This window comes from Phalangium opilio, unplaced genomic scaffold (assembly GCF_054372755.1).
Source record: "Phalangium opilio isolate 3A_F unplaced genomic scaffold, DU_Popi_V2 ptg000217l_1, whole genome shotgun sequence".
In the NCBI taxonomy this organism is placed as follows: domain Eukaryota; kingdom Metazoa; phylum Arthropoda; class Arachnida; order Opiliones; family Phalangiidae; genus Phalangium; species Phalangium opilio.
The window spans coordinates 9,496,947-9,514,852 of NW_028324218.1; the positions used below are offsets into that span (position 1 = coordinate 9,496,947).

The window sequence follows — 17,906 nt, forward strand, 5'->3', positions numbered from 1 at the left end:
ATGAATGAAAATAATTTAAGTGACAAATACGATTTTTACGTCAGGCTATGACGTCACTAGCGTAAATTAAGCCACGCCAGTTGTTTCCAAGATCATTTCACGCCGATTAGGATTTGACCTTAGCCATTCCAACCCCTCCATACATTCCTGGTATTACTAATAACAAATATTACGAGAAAAAGTACATTAGAGCCATAGATAATATTATGTTCATTTAACTTTAGTGTTAAGAGAATAGTTTTTTTTAATAATAAATCTTTTTTCCGCTAAATTAATTTTTCTTTACGCAAAGTTATGTAGTTACTGATTAACACCCCTTGACCATGTAGTAAGGATTGTTTCATTACTGTGAAAAATTAATGGCAGAGCTCACAGATTACCACAGTGTTTAAACCGTAATTTTTCAAAAATAACAAAAACACAATAGATGCATAACATCATGTAGACCAAACCATCAGCGTATTGCAAATCGGACATGCCAATGTAGTGAATCTCGTTACGTCTTTCCGCTTTGGCCAAGGCTAAATCTTTCTCATTGAAGAACTTTTCTTTCGCCTCAAACTTTTGTACAAGGCCATACGATTTCAAATTTGCTAATCTAAATCCAACAAAATAGTTTAGGTCATTGTATTGCTAGTACTATTTGCACAAAACCTTACTAACCCTTTGTCAAATATCTTTTGAAATTTGAAAGAGTTTCCGTACGCCATGGCAATGTTCATTTTGAACACTGGTTCCTTTGGAATTTGCACTTTTCTTAACGAAAACATATGTTTATTCATCAAGGCGATGAAAAATTGAAGGTCAATGACTAAAGCGAAATTGGAATAGATGATATCATAGAACGCTTTGGGAAATGATTTTTTGTAAAGAAAACGGCGAGACAAGTCACGGAGCTGTTGTGATTTGGAGTTCTAGACTCCAAAAATTGTATACAATTTTGAATTAGTAAGATTGTAAATAGGAATGAACGGATTGGTGTTAGTGACTAAGATCGCTGTCTTTGTTAACAGTGGTGTTAACACAAGATGGGTAACGTCATTTTATAAATTACTATCTTCTCTCCGAATGGAGTTGTGAGAAATAGAAATGATGATGGGTCTCCTAAAATAAATTTGTACTCGATACAAGTGCTTTCGCGTAGCGGAATTTATGGGAACGGTTTTCCCATTTTATTCGAAGACTAATTCTCTTTCAAGGAGTTAAATATTCAACGTTAGAGCATAAGTTTATGTTCCGTAAGTTTGTCACTGGTTACTGAGGGCTTGTCATGAAGTGATGTAGGTGAGACGTCATAGATTCTCGTAAAACTACGCCCGGTGAGGCTCTGTCAAAAGTTTAGTTACTAGCAAATTGCAAAACCGATTGTAGTCAATTCTCGCTTGTCGTTCTCGAACTAGCTATCAGTAAGTCTCTAGTATTACGAACTGTATAGGAAGTGTCATACTTATGGAAAATATCTTATAAACTTATGGTTTTAGGTACAGGGATTTCCTCTCCGTCTCACTCTTTCTAGTCCAAGATCGTTTTTTTATGAACTGAAAGTGTGAACATGCCAACATCAAGTCACCGCTTAGTCACTTTAACCCCTCCACTCATAATTGGCCCAAGTCTTAACCATTGTCTTACTTCCAAGCACATATTTAAAACACCCAATGTTTCAAGGGTTCCAACACTAAGGCGATCCGAGGAGACAGCAGTAGCAAGGGCGTCGATGGTGTCAAACGAATTTCCGGATTTTTTATGAGTAACAGACGAAACAACCGAGGAGCTGTAAATTTTCAGCATGAATGCCAAAAATATCATCACGGAAAGAATAGTAATCCTTTGCAAATCCAGTCTGGGAGGATCTTTTCGAATTGCTAAATTATAAAAATGCATGTTTGTAGACTAGTACAAATTTTGCATACTTCTTAGGAAAAATATTAATAAATAATTTTACCAAATCCAAGAGTTTGAGATATAATGGTCCACAAAGAGACGCATTCAATTATGTGGTAAAACTTTGAAAATCCCCAACGGATCGAAACTTGCAAAAACAAAGATGACGCAACGATTATGTATAATAATAACCAAACCTAAAGAGTGTTGACACAATTACTATTGCACACCAAAATTTATTTTCTTAGTTAATAAACATAGAACTAGAACCTTATTTTCAAAGGGTTGTGCCAAAAATAGTCTCTCCTCGAAACCATACTCAGAATCATCGACCTTAGTTATGTGAACTATTTCATCGTGAGTTAAAGTCACAGAGTATTTAATGACTTTCTTTCTTTCAGGTAATACATATAAGCTAGTGCCAGTCAAATGGGATTCCTAAAATCATGTGAAATGTTTTTATAAAAACTAACAATTCCTCCATAAGGCACCCTTTTCAAATGGGAGGGTTAATACGGAACATCCCATATATTTGATCCAAAGATATATAGGAGATAAGGCTTCAAAGTTACCAATTCAATGAAGTTGATTTTGCTTCTAACGTTTTTGATAATGACGGATGTTCAGTCTTAAGGCAACAAGTTCATGAGAAATGTTCCATAAGTTTGTCACTCGTTACTGAGAGCTTGTCATGAAGTGACGTAATTGAAACGTCATATATTCTCGTAAACCGATACCTGGTGAGGCTCAGTCAAAGGCTTTGTACAGACTAAATAGGAAGATGAACTGCAAAACCGAGTGTAGTCAATTCTCGCTTGTCGTTCCCGAACCCGCTCTCGGTAAGTCTCTATCATTACGAATTATAGGGAATGTTATAGTTATGGAACATGTCTTATAAACTTATGATAACACTAAATAATGCTTCGTTTTTCGTTTCTCATACATACATTACGAATTAGCATTCCAACGATGCCATTCCATGTGCCATCTGAAGCCAATAGACCGAATTGCCCATCTTCTGGCAGTACAAGTCGATATCTTGCAAAAACAGATCACAGTAAAATATAATACAAGTTGGGAAAACCAAAATATTACCTCTCCGAGACAAGCGGTCTACTACTACAAAGTTATTTTCCTAGATATGGAATTTTTTCTCTTTTTTGAAGTAAAAATTTACGAAATATTGAAGCAGTATTCCAAGCATAGCGAATATACAGTAAAGCAGACGACATTTTACATCCAATAAGGATAAATCTTGGACACATGGAAATCAGTCAATGGCAAAAAGAACAGGAAATGAAGTGTACGCTTCAGCTGTTTACCCTATATTCTGATAGCTACATTCACAACTGGTTAGCAGTGTAAACACTACCGTTTCGTCTCACTTCAACAATATTCTTAGTTTGCCAACATGAGCGTTAACGTTAAATAATACCAAAGCTAAATTGTAGCTAGACGCACTGATGGTCAATGCGCACCCTAAAGAGAACAAAAAAACTCTGTAGCTTAGCCCTACTAATCTAATTGCCACCATAATCTTTTCTTCTATTATAAAATCTTAACCTGATTATTTGAGAGTGTATTTAACTTTCGGCTCACTCTGAACCGTTGATGTCTCTTCATTTCAGACACGAAAATCAAAATCCAAAGTTTACTTCACCTCAGGCCTCAATTATTTACTCTTTATTTCACTAAGCCTATTGCGGGTAATATTAGATATACCCGCCGGAGTCTAGACCTTAGCTTTCTTCAAGAAATCATGAAGACAAGGATTATTCTATATATAGATGTAGTATAGCTTAAGTAATATATAAACAGCCATTTCAAATAATAATATTAAAAAAGATCTTTGGAATATCAAAATGTAACAGAGCTTTAAAGCTACAAAAGTACTAAATGCATCATAATTACGAAAAATATTTCCACATATTCATTTTATATTAAGGATAAAAGAAATATTATGGTTCTGTAGGATTTCTTTACACATCAAAATAAAACGAACTTCTAACGCAGCGCACTAGTGTAACAACGGACGGACACACACAGACAAAAACATAGACTGCTTTTTAACTCTTTCCGTATTAATTTTGAATTGAGAAACAAGATTATCTTAAATATTAAAATAAATATAATTAATATTTAATATTTTCTTCGTTAGTTATTCGCCTTATTGAACGTTACATCGTTTTAAAAAAGAACAATTAAACATTCTTGAGAGACTCGACTAATATTGGCGTTTGAAATGAAGCATACGCCGGTTGCTTTGCCTTACTCAAATAGGTAGTATATAAAGATTTCGAATCGCAGCTATGGATAAGAACAGCGCAATTGCGTGAACCTTTGGTGGAAGCCCCACCTTAGGGAGGCCGGACGTTTCTCGTAACCCTGGCCGATCGCCGCGTATGTCTTAATCTTAAGGATGATGATGGAGTAGAAGCCAGGTGTGCAGACTGGTGTCCATGTGGGATGGACAAAAACAATGACCAGAAGATAGTGGTGTGTAGAAACCAGTGTGTACAGACTGGTGTCCATGTGGGATGGACAAAGACCAGAAGATGCCAGTGTGTAAAGACTGGTGTCCATATGAGATGGACAAATGGCCTGAGGATAGTGGTGTTAGATAGGCAATGGATAATAGCCATTGTAAGTGGAATACAATTTTCCAAATTTCCGGGAACTGTAAATGCGGTCCGGAATTTGGGAAAACGTTTGCTCCGATTTGAAAACTGCGAACGCGGTCCCCTGGGGTGTAAGTCAATAACAACAGACTGACACACACACAGACAGACAGACAGACAGACACACAGACAGACACGTCGAAATTAGAACCTCTCCGTGACATACGTCACTCGGAGAGGTAAAAATAACTAATATTGATCTAAGATTAATTCTGAAAGGAACTCATCTGAGGCCTGAGAACGTTCAACGATATAGAATGAGTTAAATTTGAGGCACCGTCGGGCTAAGGATTAACTAACGCTAAATTTACGCGTTAGTTAATCCATGTCTTGTATTTGCAAGCGTATTACGTCAAGATGAAATGGAAATTTAATAGATGGCAATACATTTTTCGTTCTTGATTATGTAATCACGACTCGTGCAAAATATTTCAGGTTCATTACTTAAAGCCAAGAAGAAGAGCTAAACTTTCCAGAATATAGAAGTATACTCCAGACTGTCCGTACAATGTTCCGTCCGCCGCTTTTCCCAAAGCGAAGTAACTATCCTATTCGGTTAAGTAAAGGAAAATCATGACGCAGTTAAACTGAATAGAAGTTTTCCATAGTTTATTCAATTTAGTTTATATATTTCAAGTCCCTCAATTATTAATCTTATATCACTATATTTTTCTCCATTTCCCATTGGACAGAATCAAAAAGGGTAGAAATCCCATTCGACTGAAATAAAAAACAAATAATTTCCATTGAATCTGCACGAGTCTCTGAATTGGTTGCTTTACGCTGTACCACGGTACTGCAGTGTTTGGAAAATCCCAATGCATTATTTAAACAACAAATCGGGTTTACGTCCTTTGGGGCATTTCGTCTTAAAGGGATTTCTGTTCATTGGGAAAGTTCGTCCTAATGGGATTTCTGTCCATTGGGATACTTTGTTCTAATGGGATTACTGTTCATTGGGATACTTCGTCCTAATGGGATTTCTGTTCATTGGGAAAGTTCGTCCTAATGCTATTTCTGTCCATTGTGAAAGTTCGTCCTAATGGGATTTCTGTCCATTGGGAAGGTTCGTCCTAATTAGATTTCTGTCCATTGGGAAGGTTCGTCCTAATTGGATTTCTGTTAATTGGGTAAGTTCGTCCTAATGGGATTTATGTCCATTGCGAATGTTCGTCCTAATGGGATTTCTGTTCAATGGGGAAGTTCGTCCTAATGGGATTTCCGTTCATTGGGAAAGTTCGTCCTAAAGGGATTTCTGTCCAATGGGAAATATCGTCCTAATGAGATTTCTGTCGAATGGGATTTTGTCCATTGGGAAACATCGCCCTAATGGCATTTTTGTCCATAGCGAAAGTTCGTCCTAATGGGATATCGGTCGATTGGGAATTCTAGCGAATGGATTTTTTATCCAGTGGTTTTGTGTTAAATGGGAGTATACCCTTATGCTCCATAAGGAAAGTTCGTCCTAATGGGATTTCTGTCGATTGGTAAAGTTCGTCCTAATGTGATTTCTGTCGATTGGGAAAGTTCGTCCTAATGGGATTTCTGTCGATTGGGAAAGTTCGTCCTAATGGGATTCCTGTCGATTGGGAAAGTTCGTCCTAATGGGATTCCTGTCGATTGGGAAAATTCGTCCTAATGGGATTTCTGTCGATTGGGAAAGTTCGTCCTAATGGGATTTCTGTCGATTGGGAAAATTCGTCCTAATGGGATTTCTGTCGATTGGGAAAGTTCGTTCTAATGGGATTTCTGTCGATTGGAAAAATTCGTTCTAATGGGATTTCTGTCGATTGGGAAAGTTCGTCTTAAAGAGATTTCTGTACATTGGGAATTCTATCGAATGGGATTTTTATCCAGTGGGTTTCTTTTCAATGGAAGTACACCCTTATGCTCAAGATTGAAAGAATAAAACGAGCCTGCTTTTAAAAAATTATAGGGCGTCTCATGGTGGCGAATTTGTCGGAAACAAAAACCATCCACTGCTCTATCTTAAACTGCGCTATTCCTTCATTCAGTTTTGGTTTGGAGGAGAAACTTAAAATGACGATGGCGTGCATGCACAGCAGTCTCTCTAATTTATATCTCAGAACGAATAAAATGCTATTAGTAAAAACAGAAGTGGTATGAGACTAGAAGTGAAGGGCTCTAGCATTGATAGTAGATCCTGGCACTAGTGAACAAATTTGAGGATTTTATGCCGCTTCCATCGCGGAGAGAAAAAAATTGGTCGAGTTCCAAAAACATTTCTTACCCCCTTCCCCTCAACCTAAAGCGGCGAACCACGGACCCGGCTCTTGAATCTAGTTCGGCCGTCTACCACCGCGAGCGTCTCACGTTTTGGAGGGGAAATTTCAGAAACCGCCACTAGAGGGCCAACCGTTTGTGTTTTATCAAGTCTTTTCACTAATGCCGAGTGAAGAATTTGGTTAGCTCAATACTTCTAGTATCATACCACTTCTGGTAAAAAGAAATTAACAAATAGGATAAACTATGGAAATTTAAAGAGCATAAATATTAATACCCACATTAACGACTGCAATATGTAGAGTTGTGTTACGAAGCTGCTCCATTGTTTATTGTGTAGTCTCTTCAATGAAAATGAATTTCTGTAAGTCTTCATATCTAATGAGAATCAATGAGAATCATTGTGCCCTCATATCGACAACGTTAATTTCTATGGGGGTAATTTCTAACCGGGCATTGGCAAATGTAAGAGTTTTTATTCGACACTAGGGATATGCAATTATTCTTATTAAGGTTCGTTAATCGAAGATATATTAGGCCTAATATTGGTTATTAAAGTTTCATTCTGGAGGCTTAATTTCATAGCAACGTGCCAAAATTGGTGATTCGAAGCCGAATAAATCGTCATTTATAAATATTTAAAAATTACATTCACGATTTATTGTATGCAATTAGGAATAATCATAATTATGTATTTTGTTTATATCCTTGTTTTTAAATTGTTGTATAACGTATAATTTTTCTATTGTCTTTATATTTTGTAAATACAGGCCCTATTAAATGTCCGGTACTTAACTTTCCTGTAGATATTCTTGTGAAACCTTGAGGTTTTCTATGTGCATAGTAACCCATTCATTCTTTCATTCGTAATCAAGAGATTTCGGGATGTGGTGTTATTTTTTTTATTTTAATTTTAAACTTAATTTATTGGGATGCAATAAGATTAATCATGGCTTAATAGTTTTAATCGGGGATAGATTTATTTTTAGAAGTAGTAATGGAGAATTGTTAGTATTTACTTCAGTCCGACTCATAGCCCAGTTTAAATTTTCTTATTGGCTTACTTAAACTACGTTTTGATGACGTTGCTGACGGGGACGGCGAAAAATACGTAATTCCTTTTTACCTCTGTCGCTATGACCCGCCTCTTCTTTCATACCCCTGTCCCGGGAAGAGGGTTCTGGACTTGGATGCACGCCCACATTACTCTGTTTTCCATTCCTACTTCTAAAATTAAATCTATCCCTGTTTTAATCATAAGTTATTGGGACGTGTTATGATTAATAATGGATAAAAGTGTCAATCTGGATTCAAAAGACGTTACAGTTCTAAAGTCAACAGTTTTAATCGTAAATAAATGGGTTGAACAGGAATGATTTACTCAGCCTTGAGAATTTAAAAATACGAAATGAATCTTGCAATTTTTGTTTTTTGAAAAAATGTAAAAAAAACACTAATAATTCTTACAGATCAAATTTGAAAATGCATTTTTCCCGTGCAAACACGTTACTACTAAAAAGGAAGAGTCATACAAACTTTTCTGACCATTTGAAGCGCGAATTAACCAAGTAATGACAAACGTATTTTCTCTGTAGATATCATTAGAACCAGACGAAACAATGGCCTTGTTATTGACTGTCTGCTTGCGGTCTGCTAGAACTATTATTTTGAAACCTTAATGTGCAAGGAAGCTAACCATAGATATTTATGATTTCGGCGTCACGCAAATAACTTTCTGGGCTTTTAACGACTTGTAGTTCAAACTACTTCAGAATTCCAAAGCCTCAAGTATAAAAATATAAATATGGGTACCTTAATTGCTAAACTAAACTTCTAATGATTCGGTTGCCTTCGCCGTGCAAAATATTAAGTTAGAACTTTCTATTCTAGTTAATGAAAATCATTAAACTTCGTTCCCAGTTGACCAAAAACACCATCGAAACATAAAGTAAGTAATGTCTTTCTTACTGTGATTTCATTGGTTGGTAGCAACATGAGGTCAGATGCACGCGCAAGGTTCTGATTGATTATGCGAGAGCATAAGCATGGTAGACTTATAAGAAACGCCCTACAAACACGTATTTTTTTAAGACGCTTCTTCAAAAATTTGCGTATTACGATGAATTTATTCATTTAACATGAATATATACCTGCATTGACTAGTTAAACTACATATTCAGGGAGGGGAGGGGCTTAGTTTGCGTGACGTCAGAGAATTTCCGGCGGTTTGTTTTTAAAGCTAAAGCTCTTGTCATGCGAAAGGCTAATTATGCTTCTCACGATTTTAAAATGTTAGTAGTTTATTTTCAACCGTTACGTTACATTCATTTTCTTAATGGCCAAGGCTTAGTACTTTACCAACAGTTTTCAGTTTCAGGAAAAACATTGCAGGCACTTATTAAAATTTACTTTATAAGATCAATATCATTTTCGGATATCGTGTTGAGATATTTATTCACGTATCGGCGATCATTTTTAATATTCAGTTGACGCAGTTTGTTAAACCTAACTGAAAATTGAATCCCTCATACAGTTTTGTTAAACTGGTCGTCTGCTGTTCGAACTTCCAGGTGTCTCGATTTTGATTGGCTACCGCGATGACGTTAAACGCGTATGAAATAGAAAGGTCCCTCCCATCCCTGAATAACATGATAGAAAGGCTAATGATACACATGTATATTCATGTTAATAAATAAATTCATGGTATTACTAATTCAGGGCTCCCACCAAAATCTCAAAAATAAATAGGGGAAAAAGGCACTTTTCACGATAAAAATAGGGTAAAATAGGGACCTAAATTCTAAAAGTAGGAACCAAAAAGGGACCACTGGTAAAACAAAATGATTTCTTTTCTGTGAAAATATCACAAACAGTTAGGAACCTATTACTCTTTTCTATTTTTTCGACAAAATAGGATATTATTTCTGACTTTCCGGAAGTAACTATTTTCGTATCATGTTTACTGTTTTATAAAAAATCCACTGAACTAGAATTTGGACCTTTACAAGTTTACAGGGTTCGTACAAAATTTTTGGAATGAAATTCCCTGACTTTTCCAGGTTTTCCCTGACTAACTTGAACAAATTTCTCTGACCATTTGCAATAACGTACATGGCAAACATATATGAAAACCAGTCTAAATTCAGTCGAATAATTTTTGCACGAGTTGTTATTATTATAAAAATTAGCCAATTAATTCGTTTAAATTTAACATCAAGTAAATCATAAATAACCGGAGCGAGCGAAGCGAGCTCCGCAAATTTGGGGCTCTGGTCAAATCTCAGACAAGACATTTTGAGGTCACCCTTATACTTTTTCTGAGATTTATAAAAATAGGGTGATTTAAGGACCGAATACCAATTTTAGGGTAGATTAAGGACCTTGTAGGAAAATAGGGACTTTAGGGACTTTTAGGGACCTGGTGGGAGCCCTGCTAATTACAACTATTACGAGAAAACATATATTAAAGTTATAAATTATTATTATTATTATTTTCATTTAACTCCAACTTGGACGTTAATAGCTTTGTGATTTTAAATAATTAATATTTTTTTTCGTTAGATTACTTTTCATTTTTGAAAAGTCATGTAGTTACCGATTAACACCCTTTGACCAGAATAGATTGTTTCATTACTGTGAAAACGTAAGGGCCTAGGTCACTGAACACCACAATTTTTAAACCGTAACTTTTCGAAAATAACGACGACACAATAGATGAATAACATCATGTAGACCAAACCAACAGCGTATTGCAAATCAGACATGCCAATGTAGTGAATCTCGTTACGTCTTTCCGCTTTAGCCAAGGCTAAATCTTTCTCTATGAAAAACTTTCCTTCTGTTTCGAACTTTTGTAAAAGGCCATACGATTTCAAATTTGCTAATCTAAAGCCAACAAAATATTTCTTGTCATGATTACTATATCATTGTAATGCGCGTGCTATTTGCGCACAACCTTACCCCTTGTCAAATATCTCTTGAAATTGGAAAGAGTTTCCGTACGCCATGGCAATGTTCATTTTGAAAACTGGTTCTTTTGGAATGTGCACTTTTCTTAGCGAAAACATATGTTTATTCATCAAGCCGATGAAAAATTGTAGGTCAATGACTAAAGCGAAATTTTTATAGATAATATCATGGAAAGCTTTTGGGAATGATTTTTTGTAAAGAAAATTTCGAGTCAAGTCACGGAGCTGTTGCGATTTGGAGTTCTAGGCATGAAAAATTGTATGCAATTGCGAATAAGTAGGTTACTTAAACAGGAACGAAACCGGGCTTGTAATGACTAATATTGTTCCCTGTGGTAACTTAGTGGGTAACATTCTTTTACAAAATTGTATTTTCTCTAGGATTGGTGGAGCAGGAAGTAGAAATGTTGATGTGCCACGTGCGCCAAAGAACGTCTCCCAAAATACCTTGGTATTGGGTTGGGGTGTGACAAGTCCATCCTCGTAGCAGAATTTTTGAAAACTGCCTTGACATTTTATTCGAGCGAAAACTAGATTATATTTTTAAAGACTCAGGGGGCTACTGAAGCGTACGACCCTACCCAAACACTGAGAATACTAGGAGGACTTCGTTCTCTTTGAAGGAGTTAAATATTCAACTTTATAAGTATAGAGATTTAATCTCCATCTCCCTCTGTCTACTCCAAGATCGTTTGTTTAAGACACGAAAGCGTGAACCCAACAGGAAATTCACCGAACATAAGAAATTTTAGCTAAAGGAAAAATATAATTTTTTGCCACTATGATGCTGTTGATTTCAATTACGCCATGCCAGAAGTTAATAATACTACGTCACCCCTTAATCACTCTAACCCATCCACTCATTACTTTACAAGTCTTAACCATTGCCTTACCTCCAAGCACATATTTAAAACACCCAATGTTTCCAACGTTCCTACACTAAGGCGATTCGAGGAGACAGCAGTAGCAAGGGCGTCAATGGTGTCAAACGAATTTCCGGATTTTTTATGAGTAACAGACGAAACGACTGAGGAGCTGTAAATTTTCAGCATGAATGCCATAAATATCATCACGGAAAGAATAGTTATCCTTTGCAAATCCAGTCTGGGAGGATCTTTTCGATTTGCTAAATTATAAAAATGCTTGTTTATTGTGCAAATTTTGCATATTTATTAGGAAAAAATATTTAATATAATTTTACCAAATCCAAGAGTTTGAGATATAATGGTCCACAAAGAGACGCATTCAATTATGCGGTAGTACTTTGAAAATCCCCAACGAATCGAAACTTGCAAAAACAAAGATGACGCAAGTATTATGAATATTAATAACCAAACCTAACGAGTGTGGAAACAATTATTATGCGCAAAATCTATTTTCGTAGTAAATACACATAAAAATCGAACCGTATTTTGAAATGGCTGTGCCAAAAATAGTCTCTCCTCGAAACCATACTCAGAATCATCGGCTTTAGTTATGTGAACTATATCATCGTGGGATAAAGTCAAAGAGTAGTTAATTACTTTCTTTCTTTCAGGCAAAACATATAAGCTAGTTGCAGTCAAATGGGATTCCTAAAATCATGAAAAATTGTTTATTAACGACTTACAGTTACTCCATAATAGACCCTTTTCAAATAGGAGCCACAGTATAGTCAGCTTGATGTAGGGTTAATATATAAAATCCGATATATAGGTCCAAAGACCTTAGATAGGGCTGCAAATTTACCAATCCAGTGAAGTCGAAGTCATTTCTAATGTTTTTGAATAAACATGACGGATTTTCCGTCTTAAGGCAAGAAGATGGTCAAACACCAGTTGTTGAAAAAGGTCTTTTAATAGCACCATAAATTCATAAGATATATTCCATAAGTTTGTCACTGGTTACTGAGAGCTTGTTATGAAGTGACGTAAGTGGAACTTCATAGATTCTCGTAAAGCGACGCCTGGTGAGGCTCAGTCAGAGGTTTAGTACAGACTAATTAGGAAGATGGACTGCAAAACCGAGTGTATAGGACTTCAATTCTCGCTTGTCGTTCTCGAACTACCTCTCAGTAAGCCTCTAGCATTACGCGGTATAGGAAGTGTTATACTTATAGAACATGTCTGCTTAACTTACCATAACACTAAATAATGCTTTATGTTTACTTTCTAATACATACATTACGAATAAGCATTCCAATGATGCCGTTCCATGAGTCATCTGAAGTCAATAGACCGTATTGCCCATCATCTGGTAGTACGAGGCGATATCTTGCAAATAACAGATCACATTAAAGTATAATAGAATAACTGATTTTGATCTAAGATTAACTCTGATAAGAACTCATATAAGGTCTAATTTTCTTATGACTTCCTGTTAGGGATAGTAGCTGCTTCTAGGGGGGGGGTTTGGTACATGCAAACTTTTAGGGTGAATGAACAATCATTTAGCGTTAGTTAATCCATGTCTCGTGTATCACCCATGTAAGGGTTTTACGACAGAATGAAATTTAGTGGATGGCTATACATTCTCGGGTCTTGAATATGTAACCACGACTCATGCAAAATAATATACATTTTTGGGGTAATTACTTAAATCCAAGTAGAAGAGCTAAACTTTCCAGAACATAGAAGTACACTCCAGACTGTCCGTACAATGTTCCGTCCGCTGCTTTTCCCAATGTGAAGTAACTATCCTTTAGGGTCAAGTAAAGGCAAATCATAACGCAGTCAAACTGAACATAAGTTTTCCATAGTTTATTCAATTTTGTTTGAAAATTTCTACTCCCTCAATTATTAAAAATTTCAGCTTTAATACTAGTGTCCCATTGGACAGAATCACATGGGGTAGAAATCCCACTCGACCGATATAGAAAACAAGTATGTCCCAATGAACAGAAATTAATTCCCATTGAACCCGAGTCTATGAATTGGTTGCCTATGCGCTTAACCACGGTACTGCGGTGTTTGGAAAATCCCGATGCATTAGTAATAAAACAAATCGGATTTTCGCCCTTTCGGACGTTTCGTCTTAAAATGATTTCTCTTCATTGCTAAAATTCGTCCTAATGGGATATTGGTTTTTTGGTAAAGCTCGTCCTAATGAAATTCCTGTCTATTGGGAGCTCTAGCGAATGAGATTTCTATTCAGTGGGTTTCTGTTCAATGGGAGTATACCCTTTTGCTCAAGATAGAGAAAAGTAAAGGGCGTCTCATGGTGGGGAATTTGTTGGAAACAAAAATATCAACTGTTTCATCCTTAAATTGGGTTATTCCTTCATTCAGTTTTGGTTTGGAGGAGAAACTTTAAATGAAGATGTCTTGCACAGCAGTCTCCTAATTTATAACTTAGAAGAAATAACATGCTATTAGCAGGAGTTCATAATAACCCCCCTTCGGGGGGCAAGTATGAAACTGGCCATAGAGCTAATGGTAAAAATCGCGAACAACAAGATTCTGTCGTTGCGCATAGAAAGGATTAGCCTGTTTATGGACATGCAACCTTACAGTATATCGTAGTGGTATCTATGCTCCTTGGTTTTCGTTCCAAAACTTCCGTTGGCTGGGATCTCCGTCGAAAAGAAAAATGGCTATATGGTGGACGTAGAAACACGTTGCAATTCTTATATTAAAGATACTGGGAATAAATTCGTCCAAACCGTTTTAATTTAACCACGGAATTCTCACTCACACATATCACAACAAAACATCATTAACGATCGTTTAAATGTTTTGTAGAAAACTAGAAACCCCGACTAAAACTTTTAGCCAAGGCTTAATTTTTTTTTTTTTATTGGTTTCAATGTAAATTGGGTCCCTGAAGGGTCCGCGACAAGGATGCGATTAGTCAGGTTTCAGTATGTGACTAATCAGGGAAGGAAATGAGGTTTACTTGGGAGGTGACGGAAGGGGTGTGGGGTCAAGTCACCTCCGGCGGACACGGGGCAGTCGGCACCTATAGGGGAGGATCGCCGACATGTGTCGTATTCCCTCAAACTTTGCCGCCCAGTAGCTTGGCTTACAGGAGTGCGCCACACTCCCGGCAAGGCTTAATTTACACCGTTCCGACAGAAGCAGGCGTGAGCCATTTTCGCTCCCAAAATCACAAGATAAAAATAGTGCTAAACCGGAAGTGTGTAAGTTAATGCGCGTGTGCGCTAAAAAATGGGGTAACTATTTCTTTGGGAGTTAAGCGGTGTATGAATCCGCTGAGCTTTACGGCGAAACTTTGCTGTTACGGGCTTTTTAACCAGTTTCGTACTTCGGGTTATCATGAACTCCTGCTATTAGTAAGAAACAGGTTACAAATAGGATAAACTATGGAATTATATAGAACTCATCAATACTAATACCCACATTAATGACTGCAATAAGTAGAGTTGTGTTATGAAGGTGCTCCATTGTTTATTGTGTAGTCTCTTCAATGAAAATGAACTTCTATAAGTCTTATCATGAATTTATTTATAAATTCATGGTCTTATAAGGACTCCATACAGCTAAAAAGAATCATTGTTCCCCCATATCCCCGACGTTAATTTCTACGCGGGTTTGTGGGTCGAACTTAAGAGCTTACTATACACCAAGCCTCATAATTCTGACGTCTTTCTTACTGTGATTTCACTGGTCGGTAGTAACGCGGGGTCAGGCGCGCACGCAAGGTTCAATGCGCAGCAAGGTTGATTAATCGCGAGTTAAAATTCGTCATACAACACGTTCCCACAGATTCGTTGAGAAAACGGCATACCGAGTGGTTCATATTAGCTGCATGTAATATTAAAATTTACATTCAGCTTGTGTCTTTTCAAGGTTAAGAGTTATTGTCACATGTATCAAAAGAGAACAATATTGAGTCAATCGTATTCCTTGAATAAACAGAAAGTCTTAGCTTTCAATTTTAACATTGCACCATCAAGGCACGGTCGAAGCAGAGTTGGGAGATAATAGCCCGAACGCAAGCGTATACAAGTGGGAACTGTGAAATTATATAACCTGAGACTAGAGATGGGCCGATACCGATACCATATCGGTATCGGTACCGATATTTGGCTTTAACCGATACATCGGTATCGGTTAAAAATGAACCGATATTTCTACCCGATATTTTTTGAAGAAAATAAATACTTATGTTGAGAGTAGATGGCGCCATAAGACCTAAACTCTGAGACAGCACAGTTTTTCATCTATTTTTGGATAACGTAACTAGTGTCTAAAATGGGTTTTTCGTATGAAAAGCCAGTTTTATAGTTTCAAGTACCGAAATTGGATCGAGAATCATCTATAGAGATGGGCCGATACCGATACCATATCGGTATCGGTTTGATATCGGTTTAATCGAAGGATCGGGTAAAATATCGGTATCGGTACGTATCGGTTTCCCAAGTATCGGATCATATCGGTATCGGTTTAAACTGGTATCGGCCCATCTCTACCTGAGACCACCTAAACATGGACAGGCAATCCGTGTACACTGGCATTAACAAATGTCAATGCTTAACATGCGCCACCTACTAACCACAATTTATTGCCGAATTTTACAATTTTACTTGGGTTTGGTGATAAAGTTGCAACACCCGCCTTTACTTATGTTTGGTGATAAAGTTGCAACACCCGCCTTTACTTAGGTTTGGTGATAAAGTTGCAATACCCGCCTTTACTTATGTTTGGTGATAAAGTTGCAACACCCGCCTTTACTAATGTTTGGTAATAAAGTTGCAACACCCGCCTTTACTTATGTTTGGTGATAAAGTTGCAATGGTCTTAGGCATTGCTCTAAGCAAGTTTCCTGTCAAAGTTTTAGGTGGTCTGACTAAACTAAGGGTTTTAAAACAAGCAAGACCAACCGTTTTCATTCACTTCTCTATGCAACTTTGCGGTTTCAACAACAGAAAATATAAAGTATGTAACGTAGCGTATAGTTTCGATCGTGATATTGAGGTCAAACTTATAGAAAAACAACGCATATAAGTAGTGAAACATGATAATATGGTCCCGTAAAATAATAATAAAAAAAAATTAATTGCATTATCTATACTATAGGCCTAGTATAAAACTTTAGTTAATGACTTCTGTCCTGGGAAATACAAGGCTGTAACATTTTTTATAGCAAGTAAAAATCGATATTGTACCAAATTGCCTATGGGGAATGTTATTCTGTCCATTCAATCAAAATGGACTGAAACCACATAAGTTCATTGCATGGCTATTCAAAGTTAATATTTAGTGTTAAATAGATACAAAATAGAACCGTATTGAATTTCATATTATGATTTGCATCGACTTTCTTAAATCAAAGAAACTGCCAAACTATAACCACTTACTGCAACTATGCCATGTAGGAAAATTAACGAATTTACAAATTAAAATCTTTCGAATATTATGTTTTTTCTAGCCCAAAAGCAAGCACCAAGCAAAACTACATCATGCATTGAAATTTGGTTATATTTACTGTGTCAGCAATGGTGTCGAAATGTCAAATGAAAATAATTTTTTGGTGAAAAACTTATTTAATGATGAAGATATGCTTTCGGGGCAACTATTGAAACACATTTCTGTGATTTAATAGAAATAACAACGCATGCGAAGGATTGCAAAATTGTATAAACATTCACATATTTACTAAGTTAGTCATAACCAAAAAACAAACGTCTTAGAGATACTGGAGCATTAGAAATAAATGCATTCTCTTTTCTGGTAACGAAAACGATAATCATTATATCGATTGCGAAAAGAACTTAAAATAGAGTTGAAAGGCGCATTAACTCGAGATTTTCTCGATAATGTAAACAAGAAACAAAACAAAAGTAAAAAAAATATACAAGGTGCTTCTGACATTTAAGGTGAATGTTCTATGGGCGGTTTTGAATCGAAAATGTTTCATGAAAATTTTGCGTCATGGCCACCGTTTTCAGGTTATGATTGGAGTGTCTTACGGATTATCCCTTAAATTTAATTAAAAAACTGAAAGACAATGATTTCTAATTTAAATAAGGGGTCATTCTTAAAATACTCCAATCAAATTTGAAAACGGTGGTCCTTGTTTCAAAATGTCCTAGAACATTTTCGACTTGAAATTGCGCAAACGACCTCAGCCCGACCTGAAGTTAATGACTTCTTATCCTGGGAAGTATTGGACACTATGGCTTTATATAGTATCC

The 17,906-nt window shown here is 36.4% G+C and overlaps 2 protein-coding genes across 2 annotated transcripts; both read right to left on the bottom strand.

Moving 5' to 3' along the window:
* Nucleotides 1-359: 359 nt before the first annotated feature.
* Nucleotides 360-1,881, bottom strand: LOC149616182 (uncharacterized). Its single transcript, XM_089856166.1, has 3 exons — nt 1,630-1,881; nt 664-914; nt 360-598 (listed from the first exon to the last, which is right to left on the bottom strand). The coding sequence occupies exons 1-3, from the start codon at nt 1,879-1,881 to the stop codon at nt 370-372; spliced, it is 732 nt and encodes a 243-aa protein (XP_089712292.1). The 3' UTR covers nt 360-369.
* Nucleotides 1,882-10,242: 8,361 nt separating this feature from the next.
* On the bottom strand, nt 10,243-13,475 carry LOC149616183 (putative glutamate receptor). Its single transcript, XM_089857090.1, has 7 exons — nt 13,345-13,475; nt 12,933-13,023; nt 12,178-12,345; nt 11,973-12,108; nt 11,665-11,897; nt 10,764-11,014; nt 10,243-10,688 (listed from the first exon to the last, which is right to left on the bottom strand). The coding sequence occupies exons 1-7, from the start codon at nt 13,473-13,475 to the stop codon at nt 10,460-10,462; spliced, it is 1,239 nt and encodes a 412-aa protein (XP_089713216.1). The 3' UTR covers nt 10,243-10,459.
* Between the last annotated feature and the right edge of the window lie 4,431 nt (nt 13,476-17,906).